At 47.9% G+C, this 21,718-nt stretch overlaps 1 protein-coding gene across 1 annotated transcript; it reads right to left on the reverse strand.

Moving 5' to 3' along the window:
• Positions 1 to 11,940: 11,940 nt before the first annotated feature.
• Positions 11,941 to 20,857, reverse strand: LOC100681976 (coagulation factor V-like). The gene is given in 10 exon segments (XM_039914345.1): positions 11,941 to 12,339; positions 12,643 to 12,794; positions 12,894 to 13,038; positions 13,667 to 13,823; positions 15,391 to 15,462; positions 17,972 to 17,974; positions 18,328 to 18,541; positions 19,290 to 19,418; positions 19,421 to 19,496; positions 20,843 to 20,857. Coding segments are annotated over 10 exon segments (1,251 nt in total). The 3' UTR covers positions 11,941 to 12,051.
• Between the last annotated feature and the right edge of the window lie 861 nt (positions 20,858 to 21,718).

Genomic DNA, 21,718 nt, shown 5'->3' on the forward strand with positions numbered 1-21,718 from the left:
AGACGTGATCCCTGACCTCTTCTGCCCCTCCCCGGATGGATAGATGGGAAACTGAGGGACAAAAATTACTGGGAAAATCCCTGGCCAAACATCCTAAAATGTTTAAAGCAAAGGAGAGGACATTAGCTTTTTGGATTTTCAAATAAACAACTTTCTTCCTCCCCAGTCAAACATTTCCTAAAGGAAAACAGAAGACTAAAACCTCCAGGAGGAAGGAGCTGAAAGCTAGGTCAGAGGCAAGCCAGCCACGGGAGTGGAGGAAAGGTAATGATACTAATTTAATGCCTCACTTGTTCTACACCGCATTTGCGTACATCTCTTTAAATTATTTATTTATATTAATGTCCATCTCCCCCTCTAGACTGTAAGCTCCTCGGCATAGCCCAGAGCTCTGCACGGCGTTGGTGCTCAATAAATACCTTTGATAGATTGATAACTTAAGGGTTAAAAGGTAACCCCTAGAAAGTGGAGTGGTTTCCTTGGGAACGTAGTCGTGACTGAACCGAGTAAACTTTAAACCTTCTCTTGGTCCTTCACTATCTCTTCCGCCTTCTCACACACCCCAACCTCAAGTTTACTCTCCCTGTTGCCTTCTCCCGGCAGGGATCTGAGCTTGACTCAGCATCATTCCTGCCTTCGGAAAAAAAAAAACACCCAAAACTCAAAAGGCCTGTAAAAACAGTGTCATGTGTTTTGTCTGCTCTGTTTTGGCTCAGATCACTTGGCTCATCTGTGTTTCCCATAACCTCACAGTGCAAGCTGTCAGGGCCACTTTTTTTTGGTTCGAAACTCTGTTTCTCCGCTCCGCAGGGCCAGGGTCTAGGTTTAATTAACGCGATCATGATTCTGCTGCGTAAACCTCAGCCCGATACGTTCCTCTAATCCCAAACTAAGGTGCCGAGGCCTGGGAAGAGAAGCCTGCTATCTGCCCGACCCCACAGAGGAAGCAAAAGAGCTGTTATCACGAGCCCCATCTTACATAACCACTATCAGTCACCTGGGCCTGGCTCCGGCCCAGAGAGAATGAGGTCACCCCGAAACCGCCAACTCGTTGTGGGCAGAGGATGTGTCTGTTTATTGCTATATTGTCCTCTCCCGAGCGCTTAGTACAGTGTCCTGCACACAGTAAGCGCGCAATAAATACGATTGAGTGAATGAATGAATGAACTGGAACCAACCCAAGTCCTCGGTTCCTCCAGCCAGCCGACGGTGTGTGGAAAACCGAATTTTGCGATGGGTTGCTTGGCCCCTCCGGGTCTAGCTGGGAGCTGAGAGAGTCAGGGCCAGGCAGTTATTACAGGTTCCCAGGCTTCTCCCGAGATCGCCGGAAGCTCCGGGACAACAGACAAGCATCCGAGCCTCCTGCCAACTCCCCGGGGCACGGCCCGTGACTCAGCGACCGGGCTGTTGGCTACAGGGAGGAGTCAGACCTCTGCCCAGGATGGCCCTGGGATCATTCACTCGTTCAGTGGTATTTATTAAACGCTTTCTGCGTGCGGAGCTCTGTACTGAGCGCTTGGGGGAGGACGATAGAACAATAAACAGACACATTCCTTGCCCACCCGCGCGTCCTCCGGAGTGGGTCAGCCGGGCCGCCTGGTCCCGGATGGGGTTCGGGTGGAAGGCTGGGTTGGATAGGAGGAGGAGGGCAGCGCCTTCTCTGAGCTAGCTGCTCTCGCCTCCTGTTCCGATGAACCGACGGTGAGCACGGCGAGCGTCAGCGGACGTGGCCCGGGCTCACACGACGCTGACTCACACGCTGGGAAACCCATAATAAGCGGAACGTCGCAGGGTGGCTGGATTTTTCTCATCCGATACTCATCTGAGGCAGATAATAGCCCAAGTCATTAATTCCAGGCACAGTCCCAATGTTAATCCAGATGCGTCAAAGCCATCCCCCTCTTTTTTTTTTTTTAATGGTATCTGTTAAGTGCTTACTATGTGGCAGACGCTGTCCGAAGCGCTGGGGTGGATTCGAGTTAATCAGGTTGGACGCAGTCCCTCCTAGGGCTCACAGTCTAAATCCCTCTTTTACAGAGGAAGTAATCGAGGTGCACACGAGAAGCAGCATAGCTCAGTGACAGAGCACGGGCCTGGGGTCGGAAGGTCATGGGTTCTAATCCCAGCTCTGCCACTTGCCAGAACACAGAGCCAAGCTGCCAGATCAATCAGCTGTGTTTATTTAGCACCTATCGTGTGCGGAACATTTTACTAAGCGCTTTGGAAAGTACAGTAGAATTAGTAGACAGCGAGGCCTAGAGGATAGAGCCCGGGCCGGGAAGTCAGAAGGTCATGGGCTCTATTCCAGGCTCTGCCACTTTGCTGCGCAACCTTGGGCAAATCATTTCACTTCTCTGGACCTCAAATTACCTCAATCTGTAAAATGGGGATTAAGAGTGTGAGCCTCATGTGGGACAGGGACTGTGTCCAACCTGATTTCCATGCACAGTGCCTGGCACATGGTAAGCACTTGATAAATACCATGATAATAATAATAATAATAATAGTATTAAGTGCTTACTTATTGTTATTATTATTCCAGGAGGGCTGAGGGAAGGGCTAGGGTGGGCATCTCAGCTCTGCTTGGGCTCGGGGGCTGCAGAAAGCCTTTCCGCCAAACCTGGGTTTGACATCCCCGTCCTCTAGCCGCCATCACCACGTTCTCCGAATGGGGGCCAAAGCCTCTAAGGGCTTCGATCGTTTCCTACGCTTTCCTTTCCCCAACCAACTGTTCTCCTCTTTCAATTATGGGACAGCTGCCTTTCAGGTGGTCAAGTTGGCTGACGAACATTTCCATTTCATCGGAGTCCAGTATTTTGGGAACGGCGTGGTAATAACACTGTGTCCTGGGGATCCTTCTTCTCGTAAAAAATGTCCTCGTATCTTTGTTTCAGCTGCACACTTGCAGGTAAGCTTCGTCGTCAGTTAAGGTCATTTATGAGTACAAAAGTACACTCTTCATCATCGCTCATTACCGTGGGCAATTCACACCCTGTTACCTCCCCCTGTAGGTTTTCAGGTTCTTATGGACAGGGATCGTATCTGCAACTCTATTGTCGGAAAGAGCCCGGGCCTGGGAGTCGGAGGACCCGGGTTCTAGTCCCGGCTCTGCCACCTACCTGCTGCGAGACCTTGGGTAAATCACTTAACTTCTCTGTGCCTCAGTTACCTCGGCTGTAAAATGGGGATTAGGACTGTGAGCCCTATTTGAGACGGGGACTGTGTCCAACCCGATTATCTTTTATCTACCCCAGTGCTTAGTACAGTGCCTGGCACATAGTAAGGCCTTAACGAATGCCGTTAAAAAAATGGTTAGTACAGTGCTCTGCACACAGTGAGTGCTCAGTAAAAACCATCGATTGATGGATCCGTTTAATATTCATTCAATTCATTCAATAGTATTTATTGAGCGCTTACTATGTGCAGAGCACTGTACTAAGCGCTTGGGATGAACAAGTCGGCAACAGATAGAGACAGTCCCTGCCGTTTGACGGGCTTACAGTCTAATCGGGGGAGACGGACAGACGAGAACGATGGCACTAAACAGCGTCAAGGGGAAGAACATCTCGTAAAAACCGATGGCAACTAAATAGAATCAAGACGATGTACAATTCATTAACAAAATAAATAGGGTAACGAAAATATATACAGTTGAGCGGACGAGTACAGTGCTGTGGGGATGGGAAGGGAGAGGTGGAGGAGCAGAGGGAAAAGGGGAAAATGAGGCTTTAGCTGCGGAGAGGTAAAGGGGGGATGGCGGAGGGAGTAGAGGGGGAAGAGGAGCTCAGTCTGGGAAGGCCTCTTGGAGGAGGTGATTTTTAAGTAAGGTTTTGAAGAGGGAAAGAGAATCAGTTTGGCGGAGGTGAGGAGGGAGGACGTTCCTGGACCGCGGTTGGACGTGACCCGGGGGTCGACGGCGGGATAGGCGAGACCGAGGAACGGCGAGGAGGTGGGCGGCAGAGGAGCGGAGCGTGCGGGGTGGGCGGTGGAAAGAGAGAAGGGAGGAGAGGTAGGAAGGGGCGAGGGGATGGAGAGCCTCGAAGCCTAGAGTGAGGAGTTTTTGTTTGGAGCGGAGGTCGATAGGCAACCACTGGAGTTGTTTAAGAAGGGGAGTGACATGCCCAGATCGTTTCTGCAGGAAGATGAGCCGGGCAGCGGAGTGAAGAATAGACCGGAGCGGGGCGAGAGAGGAGGAAGGGAGGTCAGAGAGAAGGCCGACACGGTAGTCTAGCCGGGATATAACGAGAGCCCGTAATAGTAAGGTAGCCGTTTGGGTGGAGAGGAAAGGGCGGATCTTGGCGATATCGTAGAGGTGAAACCGGCAGGTCTCGGTAACGGATAGGATGTGTGGGGTGAACGAGAGGGACGAGTCAAGGATGACACCGAGATTGCGGGCCTGCGGGACGGGAAGGACGGTCGTGCCATCCACGGTGATGGAGAAGTCTGGGAGCGGACCGGGCTTGGGAGGGAAGATGAGGAGCTCAGTCTTGCTCATGTTGAGTTTTAGGTGGCGGGCCGACATCCAGGTGGAGACGTCCCGGAGGCAGGAGGAGATGCGAGCTCCTTAGTGCCTTTAATATATGGCACTAAGCCACATCCTCTATCTGAAACATTCCATATTCCTTTGTCTGGCTCGATCTGTAGTACACTCCTCTTTTCTCCTCCTGTTTTAAACTTTCTTCCCTTTGATCAGTTTGGAAAGCTTCAAACCACAGGGAAAGTCTACTAATCCAGTAGGTCGTGATAATCACGTGCCCCCTACAGGGAGAAGGTGAGAGAGATGTTGGATCAGTAATAATAATAATAATGCCGATATCTGTTAAGTGTTTACTATGTGCTAGGCACTTTACTAAGTGTTGGGGTAGATACAAGCTTACCAGGTTGATACAGTCCATGCCCCACAAGGGGCTTACAAGTCTTACCCCATTTTACAAAAGAGGGAACTGAGGGCCAGAGAAGTGTAGTGACTTGCCCAAGGTCACACTGCAGACAAGTGGACAGCCAGGATTTGAACCCAGGTCTTTCTGACTCCCAGGCCTCTGCTGTATCTACTAGGCCAAACTGCTTCTCAATCTTCTTCACACTGCTTCCCATCTATAAAATGGGAATAAGAATATAACAACACAATAATAATAATAATAATTGTGATATTTGTTAAGCACTTATTATGTGCCAAGCACTTTTATAAACTCTGGGGTAAATCAAAGTAATCAGGTTGGACACAGTCCTTGTCCCTCATGGGGCTCACCATATTGATTCCCATTTTACAGGTGAGGTACCTGAGGTACAGAGAAGTGAAGTGACTTGCCCAAGGTCACCCAGCAGATATGTGGCAGTCGGCATTGGAACCCACGACTTCTGACTCCCGGGCCCTCGCTTTTTCCACTAGGCCGTGTTGCTTCTCCATCTGTTCTCCCTCAGACTGTGAACTATCCCTCACTTTTCGTTGAAAGCTTCTGGGGCAACCGAGAGTCATCTTTAGGTGTATTTCTGAAGCTTTTCCGGCTCCAGCTGAAACCCCCGGTTCTGGTTCGGTCCTGGCCAACCTAGGGTCAGTCTTCTTGGGGGCAGACGGGTAGGATCTTGCCCTTTCCTGGTCATTCCCCAACCTAAAAACCTCCCAAAGACCAGGCCGGTTCTTGGATCTCCCAGGGATTTGGGGGTTCCACAAGACAGTGAACAGGGTCTCTGTCCTGGAAGTGGGGGCTGTAGCATTCATTCATTCATTCAATCGTATTTACTGAGTGCTTACTGTGAGCAGAGCACTGTACGCAGCGCTCGGGAGAGGACGAAACGGCAATAACCGGTCACGTTCCCTGCCCACAATGGGTTTACAGTCTAGAGTAGTAACAGCGTGGCCTACTGGAAAAGGCACAGGCCTCGGAGTAAGCGGGCATGGCGGAGTGGATAGACCACGGGCCTGAAAGTCAGAAGGTCCAGCGTTCTAATCCCGGCTCCGCCACCTGTCTGCTGTGTGACCTCGGGCAAGTCACTTCACTTCTCTGGACCTCAGTTACCTCATCCATAAAATGGGGATTGAGACTGTGAACCCCAAGTGGGACAGGGACTGTGTTTAACCTGATACGCTTGTATCCACCCCAGCGCTTAGTAGAATGCTTGGCACACAGTAAGCGCTTTACAAATAGCACAATTATTGTTATTAGTATTCTCATTCCTGCTCCACCACTTGCTTGCTGGGTGGCCCTGGACAAATTACTTCTCCGTACCTCAGTTTCTTCATCTGTAAAATGAGGATAGGATATCGGTTCTCCCTTCCCCTTAGACACTCAGCCCCATTTGGGTCAGGAACTGTGTCTGACCCGATTGTCTTGCAACTACGCCAGAGCTCATTCCAGTGGGTGGCACGTAGCAAGCGCTTAAAACACATACCTCAGTTAGACACACCCTGGCCAAAGGATTTGGTCAAAATCCTACTTAGGGACGTAGTCAGTCGAGTATAGAGCCTGTTGAGTTCTACCCAGCCAATTGCAGTTTTCCTCTCCCCATCCCTCTGTAAAGCAGATGGGCAATCGGCGATCCGGCGGGAACCCAAGTGACCTAAACTCTGGGGTCCGGACCAAGGGCCAGAGCACAGAGGCTCCTTTAAAGGAAGTGTTGCATAATAATGATGATATTTGTTAAGCCCTTACTATGTGCGAAGCACCGTTCTAAACGCTGGGGTAGATACAGGGTAATCGGGTTGTCCCACGTGGGGCTCACAGTCTTAATCCCCATTTGACAGATGAGGTCACACAGCCGATGAGCGGCGGAGCCGGGATTAGAACCCACGACCTCCGACTCCCAAGCCCTTTCCGCTAAGCCACGCTCTTTCTCTAGCACGGGAAGAGCTCGTGAGAAGCTCTTGCATGAGAAGCAGCTTGGCTTGGAAGTCAGAGGACTTGGGTTTGAATCCTGACCTCCGCTTGCCTGCTGCACCTCCATTTCCTCAACTGAAAGATGGGGGTTCAAAGCCTTTTTATTCATTCAATCGTATTTTTTGAGGGCTTACTATGTGCAGGGCACTGTGAGTCCCAGGTGGGACAGGGACTCTGACCAGATTAATTTATATCTACCCCCGTACTCAGCACAATGCTTGACACATAGTAAGCGCTTAACGGATACCATTTAAAAAAAGGCCATGTTCCTTCCCGAAATCAAAAAGCAGTTTCAGTATGACAAGCAGGGCAGCTGTTGACCCTTTTCTTTAAGTTTCTTCTCTGTTATCCTTGATGGAATTAAATCATCATTTCACTGGACAAGGTTGCTCTTTTGGACTCAACTTAAAACACATTGATTTGTTTCCAAAGAAACGATACTAACCTTTTCCACTGCTAGAAAAAGAAAAGCGAGGTACATACATTAGCCTTTCAGACTTCCTTGGGATTTGATATTCCCGTTTAGAATTCACGATCACCTCACCGCAGCTCACAGAACACCCCAAGTTGCCGGTCCAGAAGAGTATTAATGCCGAGGGGAAGGTTGAGACCAACAGGGGTAAAAACTTGCTCGGTCACCGGGTCAATCAATCATACTTATGGAGCGCTTAATGCGCTTGGGAGGAGATGATAGACCCTTTCCCTGGCCACAAAAGGCTCGCAGCCTTAAGGGGGAGACAGACATTAATATGAACACATAAATTACCGATATAATAATAATTATGGTATTTGTTAAGCACTCGCCAGGCATTGAACTAAGCGTGTGCTTAAGTGCCGTGGGGCTGAGGGGAGGGGGGAATAAAGGGTGCAGATCTAAATGCAGAGGTGACACAGAAGGGAGTAGGAGAAATTTCTGACACCCGTTTATACCTAGGTTTCAGCAAGATGGGGAAATCTGCTGGGGAAAAGTGTGAGCCCAGCCTGAAGAGAGGATATGGGAAACCTGGTTTTAACTATGTTTTGTTCAGGACTAGAATACTGTGATGACCCTGTGGCTGTCAAAATAAACAGAGCCGAAGCCTTCAACTAGCATGGCCTTCTTATACACGTAAAAATGGAAAATAATTCCCGATTTAGTTTTCCAAATCAGACGGCTGACTGTGAGGCCGGCAAGGACCCCACAATACCCTGACTAAAATCTGAAACGAAGTTGGCGATTTTTTAAATTCTTGTTATGAAACATGCTACCCTCAGAGGTCTAAAATGGCATTAAACGCTGCCAAAAGAAAAGGTTTTCTCAGGAGCTGTGTTTGCGTGGCTAAGTAGCAGATCTTGAAATAGCCATCATTTCCATAATTCATCGATCGCAATGTTTCAGTCTCAAGATGGATAAAACATCACTTCCCTTGCACCAGCAATATAACGCATCAATAAGCAACACTGTCAACCCAACGCAATATCAAAATTATTTGATGATAGAGCCTCCCTGAGAACAATAGATGAAGCTTAGGACTGATAACCTGCAGGAAAGAATTGATAAGCTCACTGTGGTCAGGGAATGTGTGTGTTGATTGTTAAATTCTACTCTCCCAAGTGCTTAGTACAGTGCTCTGCACAGAGTTAGCACTCAGTAAATACGATCAAATGAAAGAATGAATTAAAGTGCTAGTGGCTTGCCCAGTGTTTTTTGCACTAGTTTGACCTTCCAGTCAAATTCCTGCTGGGACACAAGTTCATGCCAACAGAGACTAAAATTTTATTACCAAGGGTTCTCCAAAAACGATCATTCAATTCCCAAATTTGAAGCCCACCAGGCTGGTTTCAGGCCCTTTCCTCAGAGTCTTCTAGGCCGTGAGCCCGCTGTGGGCAGGGATTGTCTCTCTTTGTTGCTGAACTGTACTTTCCAAGCGCTTCGTACAGTGCTCTGCACACCGTGTGCTCCATAAATAGGAATGAATTCTCTCCCAAGTGCTTAGTACCTTGCTCTGCATACAATAAGCGTTCAGTAAGTACCACTGATTGATGATGGAATAATAACAGGACAGTAATTTCTCATTTAATGGAGCAGTGACACCTATCAAACACTGAATTCAGAGGTAAAGCAGAAAATAGACAAGTAAATGATGTGAACGGTGAGAATATTTAAGGTCTGCAGCAAATTCACTCTCAGAGAGACTGACTGCCTCTCCTGGGTTTGAAAAGCACTAGTAAATGTCACAGCCATAGAGTTCTATTCGAAGTGCGATCCTGTTATTCCACGTTTTAGGGATGATACGGATAAACCTTGAAAATATCGGTGGATTGAAATAATTCATGACAAGTCCAATTAGTGTTGATGTTGAGAATCTGAAAGAAAATACACAAAACAAAACAAAAAACCAACCAGACAAGAGATAATTTAGTAAGAGCATAACAGGAGAATGTGCCCAACTCTTTTTTTATGGTATTTGTTAAATGTTTACTATGTGCCAGGCACTGTACTAAGCACTGGGGTAGATTCAAAGTAATCAGGTTGGACACAGTCGAATCCCCATTTTGCAGATGAGGTAACTGAGGCACAGATGAGTGCAGTGACTTGCCCAAGTGTCACACAGCAGACAAGTGACGGAGCTGGGATTAGAACCCAGGTCCTTCTGACTCCCAGGCCCAGGTTCCATCAACTAGGCCAGGCTGCTTCTCTACTTTTTCACACTAGGTGCATCTTTCTCACTCGATTTCAAACTGCACGACCAATCATTCAATCGGTGATATTATTGACCGCTTACTGTTTGCAGAGCACCGTACTAAGCGCTGGTGGATACAGCACGGGCCTGGTAGTCAGAAGGACCTGGGTTCCAATCCCGGCTTGTCTGCTGTGTGACCCTGGCCGAGTCACTTCACTTTTCCGGGCCTCGGTTACCTCGTCTTGTGGTAAAATCTTGAGGTGAAATGGGGATTAAGACTGTGAGCCCCATGTTGGTTGTGGACTGTGTCCAACCTTGTTACTTTGTATCTACCCCAGCACTTAGAACAGTGCCTGGCACATATTAAGGGCTTAACAAATGCCATTAAAAAAAAAAAAAGAGCCCTTCTGGACTCTCAGTTTTACAGTGCAACCGGCAGGTCCCAAGGCCAGAAAGCAAAACAAAAACCAGGGCCCAGCCTCTCAGGAACCCCACATCTTCGATCGATGGCAAGCGGTAAGGGAAGGATTTTAAAGTGGCTCCCTGACCTGTTTGCCAATGGAAGGTGTGGCCACATGGACTACCCAAGTGATTGGGAATAAAGGCTCCAGCACATACGGCACCATTTTAAGAACAAATCGTGCCCCTTCCATAACCCTACCGTCACACCTGACCTTCTGTCGGCCAGAGGAAACTTCCAAGTAGGACACAGCTGGGGCCCGGCCCCGATTTACTTTCGTCAGGCCCATCTAGGCCTGGGGATGGACAGCCTGAGGCATGACGCAGAGCGGCATAAAACCAGGGGCGAACTAGATCCTGGGCAGGGTTCCAATGGGCAGCAGGGTTCAGATGGGGCTTTAGCAGTCAGGTTCTGCAGGCCTAAAGCGAGCAGAGATCCTAGTCAGTTGTTTGGCATCCAACATGAATCATTCATAGGAATCAAGGAAAAAATGATAATGATCCCTAGAACAGTCCCCTCCTCTTTCCCTCTAAATGATTATAACCCCAATAATCAGGAGGATTATGGTATTTGTTAAGTGCTGACAACGATAACGATGATAACGTTGGTATTTGTTAAGCGCCTACTATGTGCAGAGCACTGTTCTAAGCGCTGGGGTAGATACAGGGTCATCAGATTGTCCCACGTGGGGCTCACAGTCTTCATCCCCATTTTACAGATGAGGTAACTGGGGTCCAGAGAAGTGAAGTGACTTGCCCACAGTCACACAGCTGACAAGTGGCAGAGCCGGGATTCGAACCCATGACCTCTGACTCCCAAGCCCGGGCTCTTTCCACTGAGCCATGACTACTATTATCATTAATAACAACAATAATAATATATGTTAAATGCTTACCCTGTGCCAAACACTGTTCTAAGCACTAAACTAGACAGAAGATAATCAGCTCCCACATGGGGAAATAGGGATTGAATCCCCATTTTGCAGCTGAGGGAACTGAGGCTTAGAGAAGTTAAGTGACTTGCCCGAGATCACACAGCGGGTATGTGACAAAGCCAGGGATTAGAACCCGGGTCGTCCAACTCTCAAGCCCGTGCTTTTTCTACTAGTGTTCTGCGTGCTGAGGAAAATACAAGCTCATCAGGTTGGACACAGTCCCTGTCCCACATGGGGCTCACAGCCTAAGAAGGAGAGAGAACAGGCATAAGGGAGTCAGAGGACCTTGGTTCTAATCCCCGCTCTGTCAATTGCCTTCTACGTGACCTTGGGCAAGTCACTTCAACTCTCTGTGCCTCAGTTTACTCAACTGTAAAATGGGGATTTAACACCTCTTCCTCCTGCCCCTTAGAGAGTGGGCCCATTGTGGACTAGGATTGGGTCTGATCTGATTATCTCAGATCTCGCCCTCCGCTTAGTAGAGTGCTTGACACACAGTTAAGTGTTTAAAAAATGCCACGATCAATTAGGAGCTAAATAAGCGGCACGTCTTCCCACAGAGTCAACGCTGCCCGTCCCACTCCACAGGAGATATAATGGACGTAGAGCAAGAATGGTGCTGATCTTGAAGCAAAGCAATTAACCAATCAGTGGTATTTACTGAGTGCTTTCTGTGTGCAGAGCAGTATACTAAGCGCTTGGGAAAGTACAAAACCATCGAGTTGGTAGACACGAGGAAAGAGCCCGGGCTTGGGAGTCAGAGGTCATGGGTTCGAATCCAAGATCTGCCACTTGTCAGCTGTGTGACTGTGGGCAAGTCACTTCACTTCTCTGTGCCTCAGTTCCCTCATCTGTAAAATGGGGATGAAGACTGTGAGCCTCACGAGGGTTCAACCTGATGACCCTGTATCTACCCCGGCACTTAGAACAGTGCTCTGAACATAGTAAGCGCTTAACAAATACCAACATTATTATTATTATTATGACCCCTGCCCACTGGAGGTTTTTAAGAAATGGGGAGCTACGGACTGATCGAATGACCTGGCGGCAGAGCCAAGTTTGGATTCGAGTGGGGAGAAGCAGGGGGCCGGGAGATCAAGGAGGAGGCCGATGCAGTAGTCAAGGCAGGATAGGAGAAGTGCTTGGGTCAGCACGGTAGCAGAGCTGGAGTTCGATACCCATTTTCTGATTCCCCCACTGCACTGGGCACCATTCAGACTGCACCTTTGGCCCCGAAGAAAGGTTCTCCGTGTAAGGTTTCCAGCGTGAGCCACGATCGCTGTAAAGAACCGAATACGTCACCACAAACATTTCCCGGTTGAGAGACTTGGAACCTTGGATTGCGATGGCCGTCATCTTCTTGGTTTGGAGCAGGTCGATCTGTAGCCACTGGTTGTTGTCGTTGAGCTTAAAAAGACAACAGTAAAGCCACTTTACTAATTCAAGAGACAGTCACTGATCTTGAATGATTTATAAACACCTGCAATTACAGTATATCCCATCTTGCATAGCTCTGAGTCATTCATCATCAACTAATCAACAGAGCTCAGGCTATCTAGGGGAGGATGGTCTCTCCCAAGTACTTAGTAAGGTGCTCTGCCCCCAGGAAGCGCTCAGTAAATACGGGCTGCTGCTCAAACCCAGCTCTCACGGAACCGTCTCCGTTTCCTTTCCCGGGCGCTTTGAGATTGGGCGTTCTTAGGTTTTTACCTCAGCCTGCCAGGCGTTCACCCGGCCTCGTTCGTTGAGGCGGGCAAAGGAAGGCTCCCACGCGGTCCCCCACCAAGACGTCTTAAAGGAGGAGGCTGCGATCTGAGCTTTGGCTATGTCCTTGCTTTCCATTCCCGGGGGTGTGTGACAACCTGTCAACCATCAGGAAAGGAGTCATGGAACCGTATCTTCGCAAGGACAGTCAGTCCATTCCCCTGCCTAGAAGTACAAAGAGGTCCCGCATTCCTTACCCGGTACCTCACAGCCCCGCAGCTCCAGACGCAAGGTAGGCCTACGGTAGTATAGAGTTGGGTAGATCCTAACGGATTTAGCCACAATAGGTGGGTCAATCTCGATTTCCTTGATTGTAGAAGCATCTGAATTGCCATCAAAGCTCTAGTTGAAAGAAAGAGGAGAGACGTCGCGTAAGAGTCTCCCAAGGTAATTCATTCAAAGGAACAGGTTCATCTAAAGCGAAGTGGTTCGGCTCATTAAAACCAGAAGTGGAAAGGTTCAGAAACTTATATCAGTAGCGGCGCCATTTTATTGTACATCAGATGTGATTGAGTCTCTTTTCTTGGGTACATGTGCTAGACAAGTGAACTGGAGAAATTTGAAAATTAGGCTCTGCTGTTGAAAAGAGGTCACATTAAGTCTAAATTGCTCTCAAATGAAAACAAAATACATTACTACAGAGAGAAAGAACATTTCCACCATCTGTCCTTTTGAGTTCAAGCTCTTAAATGGTGGAGCCCCTTCATTTGGCATATTCTTTATTACAGCCCAGTGAGTACAGTTTTCATGTTGACAGAAAGGGATGACGGTGACTATGTTCTGAGTTCATCACGCACCTTCCATTGTCGGTAAATGAAAGCACCTGCTGCAGAGCTCAATTAATGCTAAATAATTAATTCTGAATGACAGCCTCTGCTTTAGACACCTGCGAAAGGTAAGCACTTGAGCAAACTGTCCCAATTCATCCTCCCCGAGCGCTTTCGTTGCAGGTGGAATTGTGTAAACTGACCTGCTGTTTCAGAGTGCTCTTCCCTTTGAAGGCATTCCATCTCCTCTCGTCCGTGCTGTAGGTCAGATAAAATTGGGCAGTGAAGTAGGACTTGAGATAATGCTTGGCTCCTTGGGTCTGAATCCCCTTACAGGACAAGTTCCCTCTGGAGGTCAATCTACAACGAACGGAAACCCAGCGGCCTCTGAGGACACTCTAACCTCGTTGTGGGCAATGAAGGTGTCTGTTTATTGTTATACTGTATTTTCCCAAGTGCTTAGTACAGTACTCTGCACACAATATGTGCTCAATAAATATGATTGAATGAGGACACCCGCTGCCTCCATTTCAAACCTCATGATACATCCCGGGCAAACCCTCCCCCATCAGCCGGACAATCCCCGATTTTCCTCAGAGGCATCAAACCCGTGCTGGGCTCTCTGGACCTTATCGATCTCACGAGACCACCCCACTCAGACCGGAACCCAATCCATCGATGGTATTTATTGAGCGCTTACTATGGGCAGAGCACTGTACGGATGTGATCCTCAATAGGCCAGCTGCTGCCGTACCTGTATCCAGGGAGGACTCGAAGTGGACTCTTCTGTGCTCCAAGCATTGTGAAATCCACTTTTGTTTAATCTTGCCAATTTAGGCTGCCAATTACCTAGGTGGAAAAAAAAATTAGAAATTTGCACCGATGCAGAGAGAGAGACTGCATAGAAAGAACTCAGATGGCCTAAAGAATATGAGCAGATAATAATAATGTTGGTATTTGTTAAGTGCTTAGTATGTGCAGAGCACTGTTCTAGGCGCTAGGGTAGATACAGGGTAATCACCTGTATCTTTGCCCCACACGAGGCTCACAGTCTTAATCCCCATTTTACAGATGAAGTAACTGAGGCACAGAGAAGTTAAGTGACTTGCCCACAGTCACACAGCTGACAAGCGGCGGAGTCAGGATCCGAACCCACGACCTATGACTCCCAAGCCAGGCTCTTTCCACTGAGCCACGCTGCAAATGGACAGTAAATCGATCCTATATGCTTATGTCAACCCCTCTCCTTCCTGCTACCAGGCACGAAACCCAGCCCGGTAAAGGGAGAAGTCTTTGAGTGACCAAGTCTCATCACACATATCGCTTGTCAGCGATAACATTCTGTCTCATCAGTGTAGCCTGAAGTGCCGAGGTCAACTTTGATCGCACTCCTCTTTCGACCTCTACTTAGGTTCTAACCATCCCTTACCGAATAGGGCTGTACCACCTAAAAAAAAATAAAAAATCCAACCCACTTATACTGACTCCCATGTATGCTTCATCTTGGACTACCTATAATTTATTTTGGTGTTTTTCTCCATCCCTAGATTATAGGATGTGGATATCACATCTTATACCACGATGGGCCTAGTGGATAGAGCATGGGCCTGGGAGTCAGAAGGACCTGGGTTCTAATCCCAGCTGGTGGATGACCTTCGGCAAGTCACTTCACTTCCCTGGGCCTCAGTTCCCTCATCAGTAAAATGGGGATTAAGACTATTAGCCCCACCGTGTCCAATCTGATTAGCTTGTATCTATCCCACTGCTTAGTACAGTACTCTGCCCATAGTGTGCATCCAATAAATATCATTGACCGATCGATCAATCAGTCATTTTCATGGCCCTGTTAACTCCCTTGGATAGGATCACAACTCACTGTTAACTTTCTAAATAGTAAAACTATCACCTGGAAGGGGCTCTCACTTACCGTGATGTCCAGATGCACTGATATGTGAATCCAAAATAATTCCACTGTTTAATCCCATTGGCATCTTGCAATCTGCAAAAAGAGGGAATCCATTCTGAATAACGTTCTCTCATCCAGAATTAAATGAAGGCTCTTCATCTTCAGAAATGTTTAAAAGTTCAGTAATTTTACACCCTGCAGTGTCACCAGTGAGGATGGGTGCCTGTTAGAGAAACCCCCATTTGTTGTACCCAAGACCTGGGGTTCCTTGTAATAATAATAATAATAATAATAATTATGGTACTTGTTAAGTGCTTACTTTGTACCAAGCACTGTTCTAAGTGCTGCGGTAGATACAAGTTAATCAGGTTAGTCTCACGTGGGGCTCACACTCTTAATCCCCATTTTACAGGTGAGGTCCTGAGGCACAGAGAAGTGAAGTGGCTTGCCCACGGTCACCCAGCAGACAAATGGGGGAGCCAGGATCAGAACTCAGGGCCTTCTAACCCCCAAACCCATGCTCTATCCACTAAGCCATACTGCTTTCCATTGCAGAGTGCCCTCTGAATGAATATTCTCTATTCATATAGAGACTGTGATATATAAGCCGACTTGATGGTTTGGGGGCCATTTTTTCAATGCATTCATTTGTATTTTCAATGCATTGCTCTAGTTTGAAGGATATATGCTAGATGGTCAGTATGAGATTTGGCCTTTTGCATGGCCGAAGTGCTCCGTGCTCCTTTTAAATCCTGCTGATAGATGATGCTCTAATCTATGAGATGCCATTGCTTAGACCTGGAGTACATCTTGGCTCCTTCATCTTCGTCTCTGGAGGCTGCCGGCAGTCCCGGCTCCTGACATTACCTCATACCCAGATCTGCCAACCGTCTTAAGCATTCATTCATTCAGTCAGTCATATTTATTGGACGCTTATGGATGCAGAGCACTGTACTAAGGGCTTGGCCCCGGGGTTCTGCCCAGAGAAGCACGGAGACACCCTCCACAGGTCTTGGCCTAAATTAAATCCCATCTGCCCACCTCGGTTGGCCCATTTCTCCGTACACCCCGGTCCTGCTCATTTGCTTCCCAACCAAATCAGAGTTATTTCTGTTTTTCTCAGCCACTATGTCCAAATGACTCTCTCCCCATCCAGCTGGATTGCTAGTTATGGGTTTGGTGCGGTTGGGTTATGGGTGGTGGGAGAGCGAGGAAGGTCACGAATGTCCAGTCCTTCCGAGTGCTACTTGGCTGCGTTTAGGTCGGGAGACCGTAACCCCATTGTGAGAAGGGAACTTGACGACCAATTCTGTTGTACTGGACTCTCCCAAGTGCTCAGTACACCTGGGACACTGTAAGCTTATTGTGGGCAGGGATTGTCAAGAGCTGTGCCTCATCTGATAATTGTGTATTTACCCAGTGCTTAGGAATAATAATAATAATTTAAATAATGGTATTTAAATGCTTACTGTGTGCCGGACAATTTTTGGCACATAATTGTGCACACGGTAAGCATTTAATAATTATGGTGTTTGTTATTCTTATTATTGTATTCACCCCGGTGCTTAGAATAATGCTTCACACAGAGTAAGCCCTTAAAATACCATTATTCTTATTACTACCACTCGTGGCTTTGAAACTACTCCTCGGTGCACAATGCCTTTACTGATTATATGGAAAATGGCTTGCATCCTTTCTTTCTGTGATTCTCCCACTTCACTCTCTAAAAGCCAAAAACCGGGTCGCGCTGCCTTCATTCGAAGAGTTTGAAATGATCCTAAAATGGAAAGAGGAAACAAAAGGTTAATCACTTAAAGAGAAGGAAACTCCTAATATTTTAGGTTCCTTTTCTCCTGTTCTGAACTTGGAGGAGAGCTCAGGCTTGAGAGTCAGAAGGTCGTGGGTTCTAATCTTGGCTCTGCCATTTGTCTGCTGTGTGACTGTGGGCAAGTCACTTCACTTCTCTGGGCCTTAGTTCCCTCATCTGTAAAATGAAGATTGAGATTGTGAGCCCCACGTGGGACAGGGACTGTATATAACCCGATTTGCATGTGTCCACCTCAGCGCTTAGTACAGTGCCTGGCACATGGTAAGTGCTTAACAGATACCATTATTAGTATTATTACTATTATTAATAATAATCGACTGCATTCATAGTCACAGAGGGAGGGAAGGAAGGCCAGGATTACTGGGTGAGCCTTTTCTCCCGATTCCATTTTGGGGTTCTTTTCCCCATAACTCTGTTACCATAGAAACTGTGGAGCAGCATGGCCTAGTGGAGCCGTGTGGTCTAATAATAATGATGGTATTAGTTAAGTGCTTACTATGTGCCAAGCACTGTTCTAAGCGCTGGGGTAGAGACAAGGTAATCAGGTTTATTCCAGGTGGGGCTCACAGTCTTAATCCCCATTTTACAGATGAGGGAACTGAAGAACAGAGAAGTTCATTGACTTGCCCAAAGTCACATGGTAGACAAGTGGCGGAGCTGGAATTAGAACCCATGACCTCCGACTCCCAGGCCCGTGCTCTTTCCACTAAGCCACAAAGAACACGGGTCCCTGAGTCAGAGGACGAGAGTTCTAATCGTGGCTCTGCTACTCACCCGCTTTGTGACGGATCAGTTAACTTCTTTAGATTGTAAGCTCATTGTGGGCAGGGGAAGTGCCTACCAACTCCATTATAGCGTACTCTCCCAAGTGTTTAGGTACAGTGCTCTGCACACAGGAAGCTCTCGGTAAATGCCACGGATTGACTTGATTGATTTTCTATGCCTCAGTTTCCTCAACTGTCAAATGGGGATTCTATACCTGCTCTCCCTTCCCCTTAGAGTGTGAACCCTACGTGGGATAGAGACTGGGTCCAATCTGGTTATCTCGGATCTAGTTCAGCGCTTAATAGAGCGCTTGACGCGTACGAAGTGCTTAACAAATACAACAACAACAACAATAATAATGGTACTAATAAAAGTCGGTAATAATCATCATACTAATACCAGGCAGGAGGGGATAGACCCCCAACCGGTGTGCTTGATTTCCGCCTTCCGACAGGGTCTGGCCATGAAAGTGAATCACATGGAGATCTTGAGAGCTGCCCGTGTTTAGTAAATGCCAGTGCACCAGCTCATCCTGGTACATCCTCGGTCCCGGCAAGTAGGAGACGAACCCACTGATCGCTGGAAGAGAACAGAGTGTGGCGGTCACGAAAAAAGAAATCCTGTCGACTTGGGCTGTCGCGGCGACCTGGAAGATGGCAAGCATCGGTAGAGGGCTGGCAGTTGAACCCACTTACCACCCTCTTTCTCCCCCGCTCTCCAGACGCAGACCCAGCATCACTAGGGCAGAGGGCCCAGCTCAGCTGTGCTTTCCAGTAGGTTAGAAGGACTAAGATGCCCCTTCCTCACCCTCTTCTTTCCTTCTCTCCCTCCCTACCCATCAGACTCCCCTTAAAGGGGGTAAAAGGCGACCTCTTTGAAAGATCCCTTCATCCTGAAAATCTCCTATTTTCCGAGCCTGTTCAGATGAACTTTTTTTAATGGTCTTTGTTAAGCGCTTACTATGTGACAGGCACTGTACTGAGCGCTGGGGTGGAAGCGGCGTGGCTTAGTGGAAAGAGCGCAGGCTTGGGAGTCAGAGGTCGTGGGTTCTAATCCTGGCTCTGCCACTTGTCAGCTGTGTGATTTTGTTTTGGTTGACCTTGTCCAACCCGATTATCTTGTACCCACCCCAGCCCTTAGAACAGTACCTGGCACATAGTAAGTGCTTAACCGATACCATTATTATTTTATCAAAGGCCCCACAGCTATGCTCATCGGCCACTTTTAGAAAGCACAGGGGCAAGGGTTTGCCCAGGCTGGGAGGTTGTGATCCAACCTGAGTTTATACAGACCTTTATACAGACCACCCCAAAGCAGAAAAAAATACCGTGGAATCTGTGAGGCTTTGGATCTTCCGAGGGCTTCGCTGTTCCAGTTCTGTGGCACCTTTGGTCAGAGTACCAACTCTTCTCTTCATCAAAGATCATGAAAAGCAGGACAAATTCTCGGGTGTCGGGTGGCTGGTCGCTTTACGAAGCGTTCCTCTGTGACAGACCAAGATCGGGCCGATCAAACCCGAATGGATATCCTTTTCCTAGAAGACATAACCAACGGTTTGTATTGTTTCGATAACAATATATCCGTTAAGCATTTAACAGGTACCAAACATTGCACTAAGCGCTGGGGTAGATGGTGGCTAATCAGGTGAGACGCAGTCCGTATCCTACCTAGGGATCATAGTGTAAAGGGGAGGGAGAACAGGTATCTCAGAGAAGTTAGGCCACTTGCCCAAAGCCACCCAGAGGGCAAGTGATGGAACCGGGATTAGAACCCAGGTCCCGTGACACCCAGACCCGTGCTCCTGCCACTAAGTCACAATTCCAAATATCCATTTCAGCTCTTTTGCCATCACTGTTTACACTGAAGGAACTGAGAAGAAGTTGCTTAGGAAAATAACAGCCAGGACCGATGCTTATTGATCTAACTTATTTTTCTCCTCTCTGGTTCATCCTCTGACCTGATTCCATCCATTTAATAGTAAACCTCTCTCCCCCTTCACCGTCCCTCTAAAAGCAGGGAATGAAAGAGGCTACTCAAGGCCCAAGGTGTTTTGATATCAACATCGGGTTGCCAAAGGGGGAAATTTTGGCTGCTCTAGCGCAGGATTCCCCACTCGGTGCTAACTGCTTAATCCGCAGGGCTCCAACCTAATGAGATTATTTGCCACCTCTCTTGTTGATCATGAGACTCCCAGTTTTTACAGCCTTCTGAGAAAGCAGTCATTTTCGTGGTGCTAACTTTTCACTGGGAAGGTTTATCCATGTGTAGCAAAAGAAAAAAATTGCCTAAAAAAGCACATCAAGATGAATTTATGAATAACAAACTAATGGCGAGAGTAGAGATGTGCAGTTACTTGAGCAAGTAATTAAGGACTCCATTCAGTGGCCCTTATTCAAAGGTAGAACCTGCTTCAAAAGCTGGATTCTCTGGGTGACTGCTGCTAGCCTCAGACCTCACGGAGTCTAACGTCAGATGGATGTCTGATTGGCCCATCCAGGCACTGGCTCACTGGGAATTTCCTGCAGCCTTGGATGGGGGCGGCGGATTTCCAAGGCCAACATCAGACGAATGGCTGCCTTGATGACACTAACAGATCACATTGTTCTCTCTCTCCATGACACTAATGCATCATATTGTTTGCACACGCAACCTTCCACAGAAGCGAATTTCCCTGCTTTCGTGGCACTCCCAAGGCTGCCCCTCATTCATTCATTCATTCAATTGTACCTATTGGGTGCTTACTGTGTACTCTGCTGTGTGACCATGGGCAAGTCACTTCATTTCTCTGTGCCTCGGTTACCTCATCTGTAAAATGGGGATTAAGACCGTGAGCTCCATGTGGGACATGGACTGCATCCAACCTGATTAACTCGCACCTACCTCGGTGCTCAGCATGGTGCCTGGCATTTAGGAAGCGCATATCCCAGAAGCGAAATCTACGAGTGGGGTTGGCTTGTCCTTTCCGCTGAAAAGAGACCTGTGTTTGGGGAGGGCTTGGTTACTTATAGGTATGAGGAGGGATCCTGGCACTGTGGTTTCTTCTCATTAGCCCAGGGGTGCCAACTTTGCCTGGAATGCCGTACAATTTCTAGTGTCGCCGCCTGCAGGACCTGGTCCTGAGTCCATCCAAAGTTACCAGTGCGCGTGCTCAAGATTGGTCCTCCAATGTCTGCCCGGAAGTCAGTAGGGCCAAGCTGGGTCTGCCTAAACCAGATCAATACCCATGCTCAGTGAGTTCAGTGCAAGCCAGAATGGGGACCAGTATTGCTCTAAGCCCAATTCCAGTTATCAAGTTCATCCAAGGATCCAAGGCATCCTTACGCTCTTATGTACCAAGAAGCAGGGATGGACACTTAAGAAACTGAGGCACAGAGAGGTTAAGTGACTTACCAGAGGTCACACTGCAGACCAGTGGCAGAACTGGGATTAGAAACCTGATCTACTGACCCGCCCCCCCAGTCCTTTCCAGAAGATCACGCCGTTTTCTCCAGTAAGGGTGTTTCCTTTTCCTGCGATCTTAATGTCCTCGTGTAGGAAGGAAGAGGCACACAGCATGGAGACAGTCCCTTATGCTCCAATTTTGCTGTTGTGATTGGAGATGTGTGCTTGAAGCAGGGTGGGGTAGAAGCCAGTTGGTCCTATCAATTCAGGCACCGCTTCCACTTCGTCGAGGAGAGGAATAGCTCCTGAACTAGAGAGCAGATTGGATTTGAATTCTGCACACGTAATCTTATTTCCCAAAAAAATGTTCCAGAA

The sequence above is a fragment of the Ornithorhynchus anatinus genome, chromosome 16 (assembly GCF_004115215.2).
Source record: "Ornithorhynchus anatinus isolate Pmale09 chromosome 16, mOrnAna1.pri.v4, whole genome shotgun sequence".
NCBI classification, from domain to species: domain Eukaryota; kingdom Metazoa; phylum Chordata; class Mammalia; order Monotremata; family Ornithorhynchidae; genus Ornithorhynchus; species Ornithorhynchus anatinus.